The sequence below is a fragment of the Lissotriton vulgaris genome, chromosome 9, assembly GCF_964263255.1.
Source record: "Lissotriton vulgaris chromosome 9, aLisVul1.2, whole genome shotgun sequence".
NCBI lineage: Eukaryota > Metazoa > Chordata > Amphibia > Caudata > Salamandridae > Lissotriton > Lissotriton vulgaris.
In genome coordinates this window covers 821,261,024-821,281,766 of record NC_141697.1, presented here as the reverse complement: position 1 = coordinate 821,281,766, position 20,743 = coordinate 821,261,024, and the positions used below count along the sequence as shown (strand labels likewise).

Below are 20,743 nucleotides of genomic sequence, written 5' to 3'. Positions count from 1 at the left end.
GCATCTCCGTAATGAAGACACGAGGAAAACACTGACACTAGCGATTGATCGATACTTTGAGAACAATGATGGTACGGTAGACTCCTTGGTGGTGCTGTGGGAGGCTTTCAAGACCGTACTTAGAGGAGAGGCCGTCGCAAGGAACGGGAGGCGCAAATGGTCAAAATGGAGAAAGATCTCCATGAGCTGGAAGCTGCGGCACAGACCGATGGTGATCCAGAGACAACCCACCAGATGCAATTCAAAGGGGCGTAATATAAGGCCTTTGGCTACTAATGCCGCTAAAAACATAGTTAGACATAGGGAGGGCAGAATATAGGACAAGCTCATAGCATGGCTGGACAAAAAGCAACAGTTACAGAAAGTGGTGGCGGAGCTCAGGATTCAGTCCGGGACCGTCGTCACAGAACCTCGTGAGATTGTCAGGGAGTTTGCGCTGCACTACCAGAAGGTCTATAGTAGAGGGTCTGACCAGCCTGAGAAGGACTCTGTGGACTTGTTGATCGACATCCGTCTGCCTACCCTCACGGAGGCAGAACGGGGGACCTTGGAGGCGCCGCTCACAGCCGAAGAGCTGGGCCGAGCTATTAGGGATCTCTGTTCGGGAAAAGCCCTAGGACCTAACGGACTGCCTATTGAGCTCTGTAGGCTAAAACCTGACGGCTTCAGCCCATATTTGAAGCGGATGTTCGAGAAAAGCAGTGAGAGAAGGTACGCTACCGCGCGACTAGTGTATAGCCACCATTGTGGCCATCCCCAAGGACGGAAAACCAAGAGACTCATGTGCCTCTTATAGGCTTGTCTCTCAGAGAGCTCCGAAATGCTCTGCACGATTGATGAGACAATTGCAGGGACCATTTGATAAAAAGACAAGTTCACATAAGGAGCCCAGACATTTTTCCTCTTCAGCTGGTACGAGAGAAGCGAGCTGGTAGAGGTTACAGAGAACAAGGTGTCCAACATTGGTGCTGTGACAAGGTGTTGAGCCCTGACGAATCTGCCAAAACTCCACAGGCAGAGAAACATGTTGGCAATAGGTAATGGTGTGCGGAGTTAGCTACCAGCCTTTTTAATTCAACAAAGCACGCCTAGTAAATTAGAATAAAGTTGTGCGAAAGGTGTGTCTGTTGATTTTATCCACTTTGCATCACAAAGAGTGAATGTTTAACTCTCTTTTGCACTACATACACTTACTTTTTTGTTTTGGACACTATTTACTTTTGAACAAAATGACTACCAATGATGAGAAAAGGGGCCTAACCTGGTGAGTACCAGCCAGCTGTCCCGAGGGTGGTGCGCCTGTGAGGGGTCATTTTGTTCTTCACAAATTTTTTTCACTACATGGTGTGGTTGTGTTTTGATGCCTTGTGTAATGTTTTACCCAGACATCTTTTTGCGCTCTTGTTGACTGTCAATTTGAAGTGTAAAAGGAATTTCCCGAAAAATCTTTTATGCTATGAAATTTAGGCAAGAAGCGGTATTACACCCTAAGTTTAAATTAAGAATTTTTGGGGTGTAGCAGTGGAAATTGATATGTGGTCTCTCCATTGCTTAATACTAATACCGACAATGAACGCCTAAGGGACAGGGTTTTGTTGTTATTGATAAACCCCACTTTTAGACAGTGGCGTGGGGACATGGATAGAGCAATGGTGGCAGAAAAGGCAATTTTTTTAATCATAGCAAGTGCACCAAGAAGTGGACACTGGTGTGGGAGAGGTGGAATGCCTTCAGAGGAAATATCTGTACCCCGCCTATCGAAGAATTGAACCCGGACCTAAGTGACGGATGGACACAATTATAGTCAATGTAACTGGTAAGATAATTGTAATTGTTGTATGCATATGAAGGGGCATGTGCGACATGTGAGCAATATAGGTTCACGATGATATTACTGCCATGTTGGCAAGGTTGTACAAGATGTGGATAATTACACCTTTAGATTGTTGTAATCAGTACCAATATACGTGAAAGAACAATAACATTTTTTAACAAAACTACCTTCCACCCCTACCACCATTCCACTACAGTCACACTGGTTCAGCAATGAGCATTTCTTTCTCCAGCAAGTGATTTGTGCACTTCTGCAAAACGGTACATAGAGGTTGTACACCAGCAACATCCAGGCATTTCCTTATACTTCCTTATGCTCCAAAAGGACGGCTCAGTCAGGCCTATCTTTGGCGTCAGGGCACTCAACAGTTGCATTATATCAGAACATTTCCAAATGACTACCTTGAGATCATCCCCCTATTTCGACAGGTGGACTTCATGATGGCGCTCAATCTCAAAGATATCTACTTCCATATTCCCATCCATCCCTCCCAACGGAAGTACCTTTGGTTTGTGGTAAGTGGACGCCACTAGAAATTCAAAGTACTCCTATTTGGGGTCACCACAGACCCAAGAGTATGTATAACTTACTGGCAGTGTTGGTGGCACACCTCTGCAGGGAGATTTTTCAGCCCAACCATCAAATTGCTGTTTGAGTTTTTGGAAAAAAGATTTGTATACATTTTTTCCTGGGTTTTTATTAATAAAACCTCTGAAATACATAAATCTGGCAATTAGAACCAAGTTCGCTGCAGTAGACCTTTTCCTTCAGCTCTGTACGGCCTTTTTCCTGGAAAGAAGCTTGAATGGAATGATTAATGTAAAGTAAAGTTCTGTTTTTAAAATTACTTTGTCACATTTAAAAAGATTTAGGCATTTCTCAAGTATTATGCTTATGCATCTATAATCAGACCCTCCAGGATTTCGCGATTTCGCGGTTTGCCGCGAAATCGGCACTTTTGTAAAAATGCCGCGATTTTTACAAAAGTGCCCGCGAAATCGGCACTTTTGTAGTAATCGCAGCATTTTTAAAAAAGATAATGCATGCCGCTATATCCTGGGGGGTCTGTCAGGAGTCCCCGCGATTAAGTACGGCTGCACGGACTGCTCCTGGCTGCATAACTCAGACCCCGAATACCTCCCAACAACACCGGAGAGGGAACCTGCTGGGCGCTGGTGACGGCCTGGGTGGTGAGTGACAGACCTGATTTTGGGACCCAGGGTGGGGTTCCAGCCGCATATACAGGCCAGGGCAAGGCGGATGCAGCACGACTGACTCCCCTGACTACCTACCACGCTTCCTAGCTCCATTGCCGATACCGGCCCGCCTCTCTCCATCTACCTTGTCTGATTGCCCCAAGAGACTTGTTTGCTGCCTGGGGGCCTGACGGTGTTCAGCACTACGTGCACACACTTTACTTCTCTCCCACAGCCGTACATTACACCGGGTCAGGGGGCGAGAAACCCGAAAGACCGCGCGTACCACATGAGAACTCGGCAGGCAGGAGTGAGTACGCCCCCCCCCCTTCCTCCTCCTCTTCGAAAATCTAGAAATCGGCCTGACGGCGGGCCAAGATGTCAGGATGGGGCCCACCTTGGGGACCGGCTGGAAAGCTCAAGAAATTCGCATATTACGGTTTGCTTAGATAACGATTACTGTATGATGGAAGAAGACTGACTTGGCGGGCTAGAGTATAAATTTGAATAATTGATAGAAACTAGTCTCAAGATACAATTTTTCCACTTCAGATTTTGTTTGAGTAGTCTCTGTTATTAAGAATAGTTTCAAGGTGCTAGGAAAATGAAACAAACCTGAAAATGAAAACAATAAGTATTTTCTAATTTCATTCCGATTTCATTTCTGGGAAGGTGAAGCACTTCTCAAATAGTTCGTTTTTATCACTGCGTTAGGCCTTGCATAGATTATAAAACGCTCTCTCTCCGTTACACTCTAAATTCCTCTTGTTTTGTCTCTCTTTTGTGCATATGAGAGTATGACAACACAAGGCACGTCTGCTGACTATTCGTTCGTGGGCGTTGTGTGATAATTGAATCTTTCATCCCAGATGATCTATCCTCCAACACCTTGCAAATGGGCTACTTAGCCAGAGAACTGACATTGCAGGAGGCAATAAAAAACACAAAGCCTCCTGTAGCTATTAATGGGTTTTGGACGATCCGTGAAAAGCTTAGGGTGAAGCTGAGTTTGAGGTCCCAGCCCAGTCACACATCCGGTAAAAAAGTGCGTGTACTGAAAGCTGAAGGCTATACTATCGCGCAACTTCCTATGATGTGTCTGGAAAACGTACATTTATTCACATTTTGTCCTGAATTTTGACCCTTTGTCCTGAATTTTTAACCTTACCGTCTTGAATTTGCACCCATGCCATGTTGGCAACCCTGTTCTGGAAAGGAGAGCTGTGCAGTGTAGAGTGGGCGTGGAGGTGCAATGCAGTGCAGGGGTGTGTGCTGGAACCGAGACCCGTGAAGGCAGCAGGGAGCTGTGACAGATGCACATCTGGAAACGAGAGCTGTGCAGTGAAGAGTGGGCGTGGAGGTGCAATGCAGTGCCGGGATGTGTGGTGGATAGAGTTATCTATGACAGAGTTTGGGAATCCCACAGCTTACAGAACATGCAGTCCACAGCATGCTACAGCTCACCGAATGCAAACACCCACAGCACCTCACAGAAATCCAGGCATCCTGTAGTTCGCAGCTTCCTACAGCTCCGAGCACTACATCACAACAGCATCAACATCATTGATCTCACACCGCATGCAGTTCCCACCAACCCACAGCTCTCAACATCTTGCAGCTCACAAAATCCCCCGACTCACGGCTACTTACATCCCACAGGATCCTTCCTGTTGTGCCCTGTAGACTAGAGGAGCATGCTATCCACAACTCCCAGCATAGGCTTCGTACAGCTCAGTGTGTAATACAGCTCCAGTGGCTGTCAACAGGTCATCCACTGCAAAGGCGGCGAGGCTGGCCGGCAGTCGGAGCACTGTCCCAGTGTGGAATGGAGTCGTCTGGCTTCTAGGAGTGGCTGGGACGGAGGCTAGACGCGCTGGAGATAGATAGCGCTGTGTACACGGCCTATATTCAGGGCCTGCTGCGGGAAGAGGAGAGCGACGAGGACAGGCTGGAACAACAAAGATCCAAACCTTTTTTTATGCAAGGTGTGCCAATTGAGCTGCTGCACTGGGGAGGAGCTGACACCGCGATATTAAACACCGTCTTGCCGCACGCAAAGCAGGATGCCTGTAATGCTGTTTTGCTGCCCTGGGCTGCTGACGGGCAGTCTTTTGCTTTTCGAGGGAAACAAAGTGTCTACATTGTAAATAAACCAAATATACATAGCTTCATGTTGTTAAATAACTAAAAAAACTAAGATATCTGTGTTTGTTGTAGGAAAAATGGCGAAATAAAATGCCGCAAAATTGCCGCTAAATTTCCATATTTGTGCCGCTAAATTTACATTTTTGTGCCGCTAAATTTGCTAATCCATGCCGCTATATCCTGGGGGGTCTGTATAATACTAGTTCTACTGTTTGATTGGCTAAGTATTTCTCGTTGATCCTTGATTCTTCTAACACCACGCCTGGTATTCTGTTTTGTAATCGTGTGTAAGACAGCATCTTGCCCAGTAACTTGCACTGACTCTTCACTTTATTTTCTCATTGACTTGAATCTTCTCAGGTGGGATCAGTTCTGCCATCTGGCTGATGAGAAGAAAGAAGCTCTGAATTCTGCCTTAAACATCCAAAACTACCACCTGGAGTGCAACGAGACCAAGTCTTGGATGCGCGAGAAGACAAAAGTCATAGAGTCCACTCAGGGCCTGGGTAACGATCTGGCAGGGGTCATGGCCTTGCAGCGCAAACTTACTGGCATGGAGCGAGATCTGGAAGCTATCCAGGGGAAAGTTGATGACCTGCAGAAGGAGGCTGAGAAACTTGCCTCAGAGCATCCAGAACAGGCCAGCTCCATTCGCAGCCGCCTATCGGAGATAAATGAAGTGTGGGAAGACTTGAAAGACACTATGAAAAAGCGGGAAGAGTCACTGGGTGAAGCCAGCAAGCTACAGGGATTCCTACGGGACCTGGATGACTTCCAAACATGGCTTTCCAAAACACAGACTGCTATTGCTTCTGAAGATTTTCCTTCAAATCTGACTGAGGCTGAGAAGCTCCTGACCCAGCATGAGAACATCAAGAACGAGATTGACCACTATAAGGAAGACTACCAGAGGATGAGGCAAATGGGAGAGCAGGTCACTCAGGGTCAAACAGATGCCCAATACATGTTCCTGCAACAGCGTTTGAAGGCCCTCGACATTGGTTGGAATGAGCTAGGACAGATGTGGGAAAATAGACATAACTTGCTCTCACAGGCATACAGTTTTCAGATGTTTCTGCGTGACACAAAGCAAGTGGAAGGATTCCTTAACAACCAGGTACAGTTTACAAGTAACCATGGGCTTGGTTTCAGGGGCATGGGATGGCTCAAATGTTTAATCTGAATAAAGGGAGCTCGCATTTTTAGGTATAATGTGTCTACCTTTGTCAAGTTGTATGTATGAATCTTTATTATTACTTACAGTTTCAATCCATCCTTTTCACTAAACACTTTCAGATGATATTCCCTTCTTTGTAACCTTGCAGTAAGAAATATTTTTTTTCTCACTGGGTGCGCAGCCTCACAGTGCGCAATGAGTAGTAAGCATGGACCGAAGTTATATTAATACCTTTTGCTGTGTTTCTTGAAGGGGAAGGAACACGTATTCAAGGCTTGGTGAAAAGATAAATTAGAAAAAAAGATGCTCCTGCTTATATTCCAGCAGTCGATTATTTGGTGAACTTCCTGAATGCTTGGTAGTTTTAGTACCTTTCTAAGTGAGAGGAGAACGCAGTAGTGAGGACCTCTGCTTTAATGTGGCAACATAACTCTCAACTTATTGAAGCTCTCAGGTGTGACTTAAGTACTGGTACTTTATCATTCTCTCAACTGCATTTGGTCACTTCCATGTTTCAGCTACACATGCAAACCAAATTAGATAGTCTAGTTTAAGCCATGAACATGGTTTCCACTTTAATGTTATGCTATGTAGCATTAGCAATCCTACTTCATAAGAACAATACATGCTTCTAAATACGTCTTACGAATATATATCATGAAAAGGAAACATTGATCCATGTGAGCTGTAAAAAAAAGCATTTATTCTGAGCTGTAAAAATAAGTATCATTGCTGTGTTCAGCAGGAGTTCAATTTGAACCACATAATGTTGTTTTGTGTACCTTAAATATGGATGCCACATTAGTCATTTGAATTAGGAGCAGGAAAGAAAAGTTTTTAATGCTGATATTGCCATGCTAGTGTCCGCACGGCAGTATGGTTTCATTATTAGAGCCAACAATAACCCACCATACTTATTTTTCAATCGGTTGTTGGATTGTTCACATACATATTTAGCAACCATTTGGATTGTTCACACTCCTGGATTACCAGATTTTTACAGATGCACCACATGCCTTGGATGGGGTAAGTTGTTATTAGAGACTAATGGAGAAGCTTGTTTTCACCATTGCAACATTGCATTTGTCCTTCTATCAGTCTTGCAAAGTTCTGATGTGTTAGAAACTCTCTGTTGAAAGACTTTCACATCTGTCTGTATCTTGAAACACTTATTAGGAAAATCAAGGATTCCAAGTTTGGTTAACTACCTTGTTACAGACTCAAGAATCAGGTGTTAAATATTACTTTCAGTGGCTTCCATTCCACTCTTGAGAGTCAACAGAAATATTAACTAGGGATGAACCCTGACTATAGTCTAGGGTTCTTTATAGAAATTAACCCTTGTGACTAAATCAAGGTAATCCTTGAGGTGATGTAGTAGAACCTACCACTCCCTTTAAAGAGTTGGGCTAAGTTTATTATATCACCCTGTGCCATTTTGGCCTTCATCTTTGCTTCCTTTTTTAAAAGAATATCCCTGCTTTACATATGTTATACTGTTGAAGATATGTGTAGCAGAGCGGACTCCAGACTGACCGTTGTTAAACCTCCATATCTTATTAGGCTGGTGCAGCTGTGTGAGGTTACCATCTTATGGAGTTTTTGTCAGTTGCTCCTGGACAGGCACTGATGGCTCCATGGCTTTGCTAGGACCTTGGATAAAGAGAAGTTTCACTTAATGGATGTGTGAGAGTGTTACTGCAATATAATATAGAATGGAAGAAAGCTGAAAGGCAGCCAAGTGACTGACTAGCAACAGATGCTGCAGATTCATGACTTACAGATTTCCAGTATGCTTAATGGGCAACGTTGGGAAGTGTATTTGGCAACAGTGAATTCTGTCCCATTCTTTCTTTTTACTTGTCTGTCTTGCGTTTAGTACTGCCGGGTGCAGTCTATCTTTAAAGTATGAAGACAGGCTTGCTCACATTCATGTTGGAAAGCATGCATCCTCAGAATCTCTGGTTTCACTCTTTTGTTACGTTGTATTAGGAACCTCCTGCCTAAAAAAACAATTTTACCATTGTTGAATTGCAGATGGCATTTCTTATTCAATGCATACATTTTAAGTATCTGCAGGTATGGAAATGTTCAGAAACAGTACACCAGAAAAATGTATTCAGTGATATACCGCAGATAAAATATTTTTTAAACAGGCCCTTTTAAGCAACATTACTGTACCCTGAGTCTAATGGCATCTACGTATTGTGTAGAGTGTTCTCTAAATGGACAGCAGGAGCCGAACAAGAACCATTAGAGATATTACTAATTTGATAAACTAATCAATGAGACATAAATTCCTTAAAATACAGGTTTAAAATATAATTTTCTTGACCTACTATACACTGGAAGAATGTTGAAATGGAGTAGTAACTGTATTATGCATGTCAAACGTGGTACATGGATTTTGGCATTTCTTGTTTAGAGAAACTGTCAATTTGTTCACTTCTGCTGTGCAAAGGTATTTACTGAGTATGTGGCAAGTACCTCCCCAAGCAGGCATTGGAAAAGTTAATTTGAGGTATCCCAGTTTGTTAATGTAACTGTGGTGTTGTCAGGATAGTTTTAACTAGTGCGTGCCTACAACCCTTCGCTCCAGCAGCTGGTAGCTGCTCATTGATATCCAGAAGTGCTTCTAATTCACTACTCTAAAACCATCAGACTAAGTGATAGAGTTGGGTGAATGTTTGGGTCTGTCTCTCATGATATCTCAGTTGAACTTTATGATGAATAAAATAGTTTCTTATATTGGGAGATTGAGATGATAGATGATTAGGTTTGAGTGCTCTACTGTTTATTGTCTTGCAAAATTACAGTACCTGTTATCTTTTGTTATAATTATTAAAAATCGAAAGCTAGTCAGTAAGACATTTCCCCTCGAAAAATAATTTCAGAAGCAGATTACAAACATTTGAGTGCCTTCGATCCAGCAACTGCATGTTCCGATCCACGAACATGCTCCGTAAACATGTAGGATCTTGTTGAAGACATGGCACAGTAAATCTATTCCTTGTTTTGCTCTTTTAAAGTGACACCAGTCCAGTGAGATAGATGTACTCAGTGCATCAACAACTGTGTGTCAGGAAAGATTAACTTGTAGTTTCAGTAGTTTGAACAACAGCTGTACAGAAAGAGCAGAAGAGAGACTAATAAACCTATTATTTAATCTTTTTGTTTTAAAATTAAGGTGCATTAAAATGTAAAGGCATACACATATTCAAGTAACTGAGCCGTGTTTAGGCCATTGAGGTATTCGTAGGATAGGTCACATTAGTAAATTACTAGTTTAAAACCATTTTCTTTCGAATATTTTACTTCGGTCAATAGACCATAAAAGTGCAAGTGCAATAGAACCATACAGTAAGTTAAAACAATTGTATAAAAATTATGCATTCAGATTGTCAGCGAGGTCCTTGATTGCAAATACTAAAAAATAGGCCTCCTCAAATTTCCCAAGAGGGCATACAAAATAAAATAAGCCCTATTAAAATATACTAAAACCATACAATATATATAATAGGCATTGCCCAGTAAAATCCTTAATTACATAGAAAATTGCCAACCATCAAGAATAAAACATCATGTTTGCTATAACCCATTGAAACAGATCTCTTTCAGGCCTAGGTGGTTAAGATACAATAAAATGGGACATGACCTATATGGGTAACGTGTCAGCTTGAGTCTAAAAGTTGAGGCCCAAACATGACTTACTTACACACCACATAGAAAGTAGGAAGCAAGAGACAGCTAATACAATTGTCATTTGCCTATTATATTTCATAAAAGCTGACTTAGGTGCCACGCCATATTTTGAACTGAGGATTAAATACTCTATGTCTAGCAAGTGACTTCATGTTCTGGAACATGGTGTTGTTTTTTTGAGCTGTGATAAGTATATCATGGAGGTACACCAGACAGGGAATACAGTCACAGGAGAGAGATCGAGAGTCACGCAGGGAGTCTGCGCTCCTCGATAATAGGCATTCGGTGATGACCCCAGGCCGTGCTAGTGAGATCTGAACACAAAGAGGGTTGTATCGCCATCTTGGGAGTGGGCAGAATGGTACACCCTGGGATAGCCAGATACCATGCTCCATAGGTTCTGGTCACCAGTTGGGAGGGACCCTGGTAGCCTTTTGGCCACAAACCACATCCTGACCGGAGGGCACTTTCCGGGCAAAGAAGGAGTACCCAGACCTCCGATCTGAACCGACCTGGACCAAAGAAGGACTGCGCTGCTGCATTCAGGGACCTGCAAAGAGAGGCTGCCCCTTTAGAAGACTGCACCTGGTCTCTAGTGAAGGGAGGGACTTTGCCTGCTCTGTGCTGTCAAGGAGAAGCTGTCTCCAGAGCCCAGTCAAACTAAGAGACTCTAAGGGCCAGCCTACTGGCCTCCTGTTCGTAGCACAGGAACACAACAGCTGAAGAAGCCTGTTGTGGCAAGTTGGTAGCCCAAACTCTTCATACCATTAACACAGCCACCGTGCAGCACCAGGGGCCAAGACTCAACACACAGAGTTGCACTGGAGTACGCTGAGCCTGGGAGTGCTATCTGAGAGCTGCTGGGACCCTCAGAGGGCTAGTTATTGACCTAGGAAGGATTGGCCTGGCCTGACCTGTGACGGCAACACTGTGCGACTGGTAGTCCAGTAGCAACTGGATTTCAGCCAGACCAGAGAGGACCTCTTGGGACGTCCATCATGCAACCAGGGTCCCTGCACCATCTTCGTGGACAGAGGAGTGCCTGTAGGAAGACCCCAACGACTGTGTCACGTCCACAGCATCCTTGAAGCATTTTCACTGTCCTTCATCCCTTGTATCAGGGCCACTCCATAGAAATCCATTGCAATTCGGATAGTGTCTGGAACTGGTTGAGGACTACTTATTCTGTGGAGTTAATTGTCTCTAAGGACCTTGCTGGTACCCCTCACTAGCTCCTAGCTGAAGTTGGTCCCTGAAAGTGCTCTACCCAACCACATTGACACTTACCCAATTTTTCCTTGAAAAAGTTTGAAAGAGTCAATCAAATTTGTTGAATTTGCCTAGGCTTGTTTGCGGTTGAATGAAAATGCTTTGGTTTATTATTACTTGTAAATTCCATATCTCCAGAAACCTCTCTTGGTACTTTTTCGTTCTAGTGTCTAAATGCTTAGAAAAGTATAGTCTATTTTTATAAGTTGGTTTCTGATTTCTAGAGTGTTGTGTCAATTTCTTCAATTGTTTTAGTGCTCTGTAAGTGTTTTTACTTGTTCCTCAGTGTAAGCCCTGCTGCTCAGTTGCACAGGTACCTAGGGTTGAGCTGAGGGTAGGGTTTGCAGATGAAACCAACTGGACCTAAAGGGGTTGGTAAGTGTATTGCTGGGGGAAGTTGCATAACCAATAAACATAATTAGCCCTACTTACTCACAGAATTCTATCGAAATTAAAGCTTTGACTCTCAGATGCTAAATCTCAACTAGTGACTCCAGCTATGGTTAAACTGTACCTAGATGCAGGAAATCTGCCTTTTCTGGGTAGTCATCCTGGACTTTTCACCTTTTGTTGGGCCCTATATTTTTTCTGACTTTTGAACTCACTTCTAACCAGTAGCAAAGTGCCTGTGTTCCCCTTTTAAACATGGTCAAACTGCCATATTCCTAATTGGTATATTTAACTTACCTATATGTTCCTAGTATATGGTAGCATATATACCCAGGGCCTGAAAGTTAAATGCTTGTAGGCGTGGGAGTAGGGACGACCGTGACACCAAGTAGTGGGGTTAAAGACGGCTTTATTTTTATCTCTCTAGCAGGTTTAGACATCAACGTCTTTCTATTTCGAAGTGTCAGTCTCTCTCTGGCGAACACGCTGGGGTACGTGGCGGTGGTCTTCTCCTTCCTTAGTTGGGCGTAGATAGGACGTTCTCACAGCTGCCTCCGGCTCCGGTGCATGCAAGAGACCAACAGAGAGGGAAGCCGTTAGTGTCCAGTCCTCAATGGGGGTTGCACGAGGGGGGGGGGGGGTCCGGGGTATGTGAGGGTAACCCAGTGAGTCGTGCCTTCTGATATATATACAGTGCTCGGTGTACAAGGGAGGTGGGGGAAAAAGGGGAGGAACGGGGAAGAGAGTAGGAGAGTGGATGGGAACGGAGAGCAACACAGGGTAGGAACAAACAGGGATTATCTACACTATTCACACGCTATCGCTTCGCCTCCCCAACCAGGCTGCCCAACGCCGCCGTACCTGTGACAGCCACACTCCTCCCTCGGGAGCGTGGCACGGCGGTCCGCAGGGTCGTTGGCCTCCTGGCTTCCCTCCGTCCTCCGACTCTCCGTCCCCTCCGGGATGTTCCTCCGGGCTGACTCTCTCCGCGTTCTCTCCGGTTTCGCCTCCGTCCCGCTTGCTTCCGCCTGTCTCTCCTCCTCCGGGGTGCTCGCACACCCAACGTACATCACTTCCCTGCTTTTCTCCAATCCGGTCACTCTGGAGGACGCCCAGTTAAAGGAGCTGCTGTTGTTCTCCTCGTCATCCGGCTCGCATCGTCCTTCCTTCCACCGTTCAGACTGTAAAGAAGGAGTCGGTGGATGGTCAGCAGGGTAAGGGTTCCACCAGTCACGCGAGGTAGGCGCCCCCACCCCGTTACAATGCCACTATTGGAATGCAGCAGCTATTGTGCCATCCAGTGCATGGCTTCACGTCCACTATTGTAGCCGGACTGCGACAGTGGCAAAAACTGCAGTTCAACCTGTCAAAATAAACCCATTTGACAGTTCAAAACCTCCCTTTTAAATATGGCCTTACAACCCACTAGGCAGGGTGCATGGTGCATGGTATTTAAAAGTAGGACATGTAGTAATTAAATGTTAATATATCCTTGCATATCTGTATAGTGATTATCACCCAAAAGATACTCTCACTGTAGTAGTCATAGCTGTCCTATGTAGAAAAACAGCATACAGAGTACATTACGAATAATGTATCTCTGAAATGAAACTAGCTAAAAATATAAAAACTTAATTTAATAGGTAATAAAAATCCAATTCATCACTGCAGTTGAATTTTAATACATATTTAAGAATAATAGTTTTTAGAAAGTTATTGTTAACCTGCCTGAAGCTCTTGAAGCCTAATGTGCATTTGCTGTTTCACTTCTCTCAGCCAGGGATTAGCGTTTGAATAGGTGTGAAATATCTCTAAGGAGCTGCACAAAAGGTTACTGTGATTGACAGGTCGGCCTGAATGGGCAGGAATGACTTATTTGAGCTCAGAAGAAGGGTAGGGCTGTGGACATTCTTTTTGACATTGCAAAATCAAATCTTGCTCGAGTATTTAATCTTGCTAGGTCGACTGGCTTTACATATAACACTGGAGGCACAATTGAAAGGATAGGAACAGGATGGCAACTCAATTTTTATATATCCACTGTCTAGTTGCTGATAAACCTGGTTTTGTTCTCCCAAAATTCTTTCTCTGAGTTTATTGGGGGTACAGTGGCTGCTGTCAAACTGGATTTTGGTGTTCAAGGTGGGCGGACACTAGAATTACAATAGCACACTCCCCACTCACATCACTAAGCCCTCTGAGCTGAATTTGAGAATGGGCAAAGACTATTTCCATCTTGGAAATGCCCAAAGTAGGTAGGGTGACCCCGGGAACTTTTACCCCATTGGTTAGGGCATGCCCAGAAGTCATTCCACTCTCCCCAGCCCCCCATTAGCTTTTGGCAGGCATAAATATGGCGCCTTCATGCACCCACTGCAGATCATGTTCTGTAACTGAGGAAGAACAGAAGAGGACTAGATCTGCTGACCTGAAAGAGCCCTAAAGGACTGAGCCTGCTCTCCCTTTTGTACCCTGGACAAAGTAGTGTGCGCAAGGGTTATAAGGCTGACCTCCTGTTAAAGCTACAAGGACAATACAAGCTAAAAGATACCTTTTCCTTAAACTGCCCAGCTGACCAGTGGCAACTGAACCTGAACTTGGCACCCTGTTGGCCTCTATGGGTCACTCAGTTCATCCCCTGATGTCCTGGGGGCTTCAGAAGGGTGCTCCTTTGGTGGATTGGGCCTTAAATGACTAAAGTGGGAAGGTAGAATCTTTGAGCAGACTAAACCTGGTTTTTGTCTTTGACCTGTGCTCCATGTGGTCAGCATCAGATTGTGCCTAGGTTCTGATCTATCTCACTCATTGACTTTAATTGCCACTTTATGCTTCTTTGTGCTATATCTACTTACAACTTAAAAATGATTATCTCTGGTTCACCATATAGAACTTTTGTCATTTTGTTTATTACATTCTACTCTATTTTTCTAATTCAGTTTGGGATTTTTATTGTTTTGCATTTTGACGTTATTACTGATTTGGTGTCACTTTAGACGCTTTTTTTTATCTCTAACATAGTCCACAAGATTCTTTCTCTGCTTCCTTCCAGCAGGAAAAAACATTATACAGGCTTTGATTAGCTCTAAAATAGATTATGGCAATGCCCTTTTACTAGGTACACCAGCCTATGTTCTTAAAGACTCCAAGTCATGCAAAACACTGTGGCAAAGCTAATTCTAGACCTCCCCAATAAAAAACACATCCGACCCTGCCTAGGAGTTCTACTCTGGTTCCCCGCCACCAAGAGGATCATCTTCAAGGGTCTTTGTTTTATGCCAATTAGCCTTCATAAAAGATGCATAAAATCAGGAAATAGCACCCTTCTCGTCACTTAGGATCTGCATCACATGCTCTTGTAACAACATCTAAAATGAATCGACAGGCGTTTTTGGCAGATCCTTCTCTTACCTTTCCACAAAAAAATGAATGCTCTGCCACTCACATTTATATTAACTCCAACCAGAACTCATTTTGCAAACTACTAAAAACGTCTTTTCACTCAAGTGTATCCCTTCCCCTCCTCTAGGTTAATCTAAGTCTGTGATACCTTTAGAGCTAATTCATTTTATAAACCAGTTCCATTCATTCAATATGGATCCTTTTCCACTCAGACTCCAAAGTAGTGCTAACGAGATACTCTAGAGTCTAGACACATATTAGGTGTATTAAGTAAGTAGTCAGTCAAAATAATATTTATATCAATATTAGCACCAAGACCAGTTATGACACAATGAAAATTTGATAATGTGCCCACTCTTAAGAAATGGCTTGATAATATTAACAGTAACATTTAAAGAATTATTGCACTCTATCTTAATAGAGGCAGGTCAGAATTTCTGAAAACATTAGGAGTCATTTTAAGATCCAACTGTTGATTCCTAATTTTATTATGGAAAATGTAAATTAAATGGAATCAGCTGGTGATGTTGAATAGATTTTATATTTTGCTGATGTATTGAGTTTTCCACACCTGATGCAATGCAGTTCTTTGAAGCCTATGGTCTGGAGACCCTTGGGGGGTCTGTGTTGCCTACTCAAGAGATCCGCAACTGCTTAGAAAATTGAATAATATTAACAAACAAATAAGGTGTATATAAGTAAAGAAGCAAAATGTAAATATGGCAATTTTTAAATGGTATGTAAATTTGAAAGATTTGAAATTGGATGCTAAAAATTAATTTGGTATCCTCAGATTACATTTTTGAGCCGGTAAACAGAATATTGTATGGGCGACGGGCGGCCTCAATTGAATGTAGACAATCTCCAACCTTCCCATTGAAAGTTTGATTTTTTTTAAAACTTTTATTTGTGAAGTAGATAAAATATTGTATTATTTGTGTATTTGTTTGTGTGCTTTTTCCATAATTTTGTATATTTTTTTGCCGTTCATATCATCGAAATTACTTAGACATGGGTCTCTGGATTCCAATAAATAAATACCAGCATTTGTAAAGCGCACAGCTACCTTAAGTGAGGTGTCCCAGCGCTGGGGGCCGTCGGGAAGATGAAGCAAGCTATTGCCCAGAGTCACATGGTGCTGGGCTAACCTGCCACCAGCACCCGGGATCAAACTGTGAGCCCCCGTGTTCTGGAGTCAGCCGCCCTGAACGCTGCACCACACCTCTTACCTATTCCCCTAATAATGATTTGTGAGGGTCCCTGGATTCCAATAATGATTAAGTGGGGGTTCACAGTTGCCAAAAGATAAAACCATTGTTTTCTAAAATATATCAATGGCTCAAATGCGGATTTGTTTATATATAATGTATTCTCTAATAAAAAAATAAAAAAATTCCGGAAGCAGCAAAATCATAGAAGTCTGTCCAAACATTGGAGGGGGGTGGGGTGACGGTAGTACAAGAGCATCGAGGAAGATTTGTCCCGTGCTTAACAGGAAGAAGAAAAAACACAATCAAGTGCCGAAATGTGAGAAGACAAGAAGATCTATGATCCCACCACCACAACAAACCGGAAGGCTACAACAAAGCTGGGATAAGAAGAAAAGGGCGTGCCATATCACAAACTGAATTTCTACCAAACTGCCAATTCCTTGCTGTAGGGAAGCAAGAGTAGTAGAAGAAGAGACGATAATAGCTGTGAAGATTGATTGCACAGCAGCTTGTGCAAGCTGAACATTAGGATTAATTATTTAGCAATACCAGCTCATGAGAATAATTCTTAGGAACTGCAAGCTCAGGAAACTGGTTACAAGCCAACTTTGCACCACTACTTCATCGTTTCTTGGCCAAGGAGGGTAGATAAGAAGCTGTCTGCAAAGGCACCTCATGAAAGAGTCACAGTATCTGGACCGATGTAAATCTCTATGTAAATTTGGAATCAAGTCCAGACTATTTGCAGAGCTTTCAGAGTGAAATATTGATAAGTGCAAGGTCCAACAGGTAGAAGGCCCTAAACAGTACTTTTTAACTAGTTCAAAAAGGAGAAATATGCATAATGTGGTTGGAGGCAAATACAAAATACAGATCCTGTGCTAAGTTTAGTTTTAGGCTCGATGTTATAGTTGCAATGTTTGCACCATAACGTACGGAGAGGTGGTGGAGGTGCTGTTTACAATCAATTGGCTAGCGTTGGGGATATCATTAGAAGATTATTTTCTACAGAAATATTGGTGAATGCACCCTGCTACCAGTGCTTCCTTTGTGCTGGTGGTTGAAGGTAGTAGGTAGAGGCAATTATTTCTGGGGTCTGGTACCTATTTTGCATTATCAAAGGTTGATGACTAGCGAACAAGTCGGCATAGGGGCAAAGGAGGAGAGAGAGAACGTACCGACTGTCATGACAAATAAAGAAAGTTGGGATAAGAAAAAGAATGTGTGAGAGTGAGCTAGAGGCAGGAAGTGAAGGTAAGTGGAAGAAAGAGGCTTTAGGTGTCATCCTCTTATTATGGCAACCCTACCCATTTAGCAGTAGTTCAGTCTGGTCCCAAGAAAAAAACTGAACCCCTGCACTGCTTATTTGTTTTCTATTTATTTGTGTTTTAGTAGGTATTCATTTATTTATTGCAAGTCTTGCTGTGGGTGCAATCCCCTCAGGAGAAATAGCGGGAACAGGAAAAGTAAATTAAGTTCAGAAAACCCATGGATAGACATTTGAAAGTAGCAGCACTCTGGAAGGACAAAGAAAGAAGCTGTAGACCAGGGAGGACGTGTAGGTAATTGATGTTGGCTGACCAGATGGAGTGGAAATCAGGATATCTGCTTGCTGTCATGTCCTATTTCTTAGTGATTAGTTTAAATAATGCATGATCTCTGCAAATTGTCCCAATAGTAATTTGACATTTAGTACGAACTGCATATGTTCTAGTATTTTCTCACCAGGTTAAGTTTGTTTTGTTAGAGCAGGATCTCTCACTGACCTCACAAGCTTGGATTATAAAAATGTGCTGTCTCAGTGTTGAGGTTGAGTGTCTGTGAATTACTTGTCTTGGTCTTGCTCTTTCTGCAGGAATATGTGCTATCACACACAGAGATGCCAAGCACACTACAAGCTGCAGAGGCTGCCATCAAGAAGCATGAGGATTTCATGACTACCATGGACGCCAATGAGGAGAAGATCAAGGGGCTACTGGACTCTGGTCGGAAGCTTGTGTTGGAGGACAGTGTTCATTCAGACAAAATCCAGGAGAAAGTGGACTCCATCGACCACAGGTAAGGGCTCAGATAAACCTTTTATGACCAGTAGGACCAGAAATAGTTCAGCTAACCTGTTGAGGCAAGTAGGATTTTAAGGGCTGGAGCAGAGCAGGGCAGATAGAACCAATAGGTATTCATGGTGTTGCAGTGGCAAATTGGCCCCAGGGTGGGTGTCTGCATAAACCCAGTTAGGAGCAATGGGGCTGCAGTGAACAATGTGGGGCCAATGTGGGCGAAGGTGCCAACAGTGATCTAATTTGGACAAGTACATGCTGCATTTGTGACAGTTTTGAAGAGTTTCAGCAGATGTGGCTTTAGTAAAAGTGCTTAAACCTTCAAGGTAACACACAGATAAAATCTGCTGAGGCCAGTAGGCATGGTGTAGGCTCCAGTGAACTAGCTTGGACTAATGAGTGAGATGCATTGAATTTGATGTATCAGTTGCCCTTGCAGATGGATTAACAATAGTTATAACAAACACTTGTGTTTTTGCCATGTGTTGCTGTAGATACACATACTGTGCATACTCCCGCCATCTCGTGTTGGGCTCAGAAGTATGCAAGTTGTTTTTCTTCATAGAAGCCTTTCGAGTCACCAGGTATAGTGATTCCACCTGTGATTGGTGATTGGCAACGCATTGGCTTGAATGTTAGATTGTTTTTTTCCGCCACTCCGGTTCGATGCCACAGCATGTTCTCGCTGGGCTCTTTCGGTTCTCTCTACCTTGTCAGTTGAATAAATAGTGTATCTAATGTCTGTTTCACGCGTTGATTCGTATCTGCTTCGGTTCCGCTGTTGAATACTTCAACGCCCAGTACAGGTTTGGCTCCTTCAGGTCTCAATCCACTCCTCTGCATCGGAGAAAGCACCTGCAATGGAAAGGCCTTGCCTTCTGAAGCACAAAGACTCTACAGTACCATCTGGATCATCGCATTGCATGGGCATCGATGGTGCACCACTGATCAGAAGATACTCCAGACCTGTTCGTGGAACAGGAGGCTGAGGCCAAGCAACAGCCAGAGGCTTCCGTTGCTGAGTCTCAGGAATCTGAGTTTGAGGAAGACTCCGGGTTCTGAAGTCGATGGGGACGAGCCTCCATCCACACAGAGTCCATCTACAAAAACGGCTGCAGTTAGTATCGATATCCCGCCACCCATCTCTTAACACCACTCGGAAGTCCAACATCGACCCCTGAGAGGGTCGGGCATCAAGCTCACAAACCATCCATGAGGGCTCCGGTCCGCCACTGCCCCAAAGCCAAGGTTGTAACTGAGATACCAATCTGAGACGACGCATATACACTTATCGGCATTGAAGCATGCCTCCAAGCCATGCCCTTAGACTTCAACTGGCTCTTTTGCTCTGACATTTAAGACACCCTCGAAACCTTTGGAGCAATAGTCTGGCTCTGTGCTGGAAGGCCATTGGATGTCCTCGTCGCTGAGAAAGCAGACATTCAGAGCAGCATCCTCTGTTGCTTCCAACAATCAGGATCAACCCATCTTCCAATGCCTTCAAGAGGTGCTTGATGGCAGGCAGCAACAGATTCACATTCAGCCTGGGACTGCCCTCCAGGCAAAAGACTCTGTCCTTCCGAAGAGGAAATTGATTTTTGTGGTGGGCATAAATCCACCCTCCTCCTCTGCACTTAAAAAGTCATGTCTCCATGATAAGAGCCCAACTCTACTACCTTCTGTGCTATGCCTACCTCTACTCCACACTCACCCCTCCTCCTCTGCCCACTTCACCACAATGTCCATGCCCAATCTCCCGGTCATTACCAGTAGACCCTTTGACAGAGGCCCCTCAGATTTTCCCTATTTCAGGGTCGATTGGAGGAGGGTAGTCCTAGGTCCCTCTATGACCCATATGATGCCCCTTAAAACTTACAGTCCCACAGCCTGTGGAAGGATTGATGTGGACCCCAGGACACAGATCCAAAACTATTTCCGGCCAAGCCTCCCCCTCCAGATGTCACTACTGCCTACCATGAGGAACTGTAGAGGGCAGCTGCTTACTAACAAGTTGAGAAGCATAAGCAGCCTGAGGAGAATGATTTCTTCATGCAAATTGTCTGCAACACAGAGGTCCATGAAGTACCTCCTGATGCTTAAGAGGATGCTCAAACCAGCCCCTAACCTCTAAAAGGGACCAGTCGAGTTGCAAGTCATCACCACTAGGGTGGACAAAAAGTTGAAAGCTTCCCCCCTCTTACCCTCCTTACTTCAATGGACAACTGCCAACCAGTTCCCTAGTGGTTCAGACAACACAGAAACTTGTGCATTCACAAGGCAAGGGGCATTCCCCTCCAACTGGACCGGGCAAGTAAGAATAGAGACGCAGCCCAATCTGCTGCACATTGGTGTGTCACCAGTTC

At 43.9% G+C, this 20,743-nt stretch overlaps 1 protein-coding gene across 2 annotated transcripts in view; it reads left to right on the top strand.

Moving 5' to 3' along the window:
* Positions 1 to 20,743, top strand: part of SPTBN2 (spectrin beta, non-erythrocytic 2) — a 994,900-nt gene that overhangs the window by 704,431 nt on the left and 269,726 nt on the right. For both annotated transcript variants that reach the window (XM_086938557.1, XM_086938558.1), the window contains exons 16-17: positions 5,536 to 6,292; positions 18,179 to 18,381. In XM_086938557.1, the coding sequence (XP_086794683.1) occupies positions 5,536 to 6,292; positions 18,179 to 18,381 (960 nt within the window). The remainder of the gene's footprint in view (positions 1 to 5,535; positions 6,293 to 18,178; positions 18,382 to 20,743) is intronic.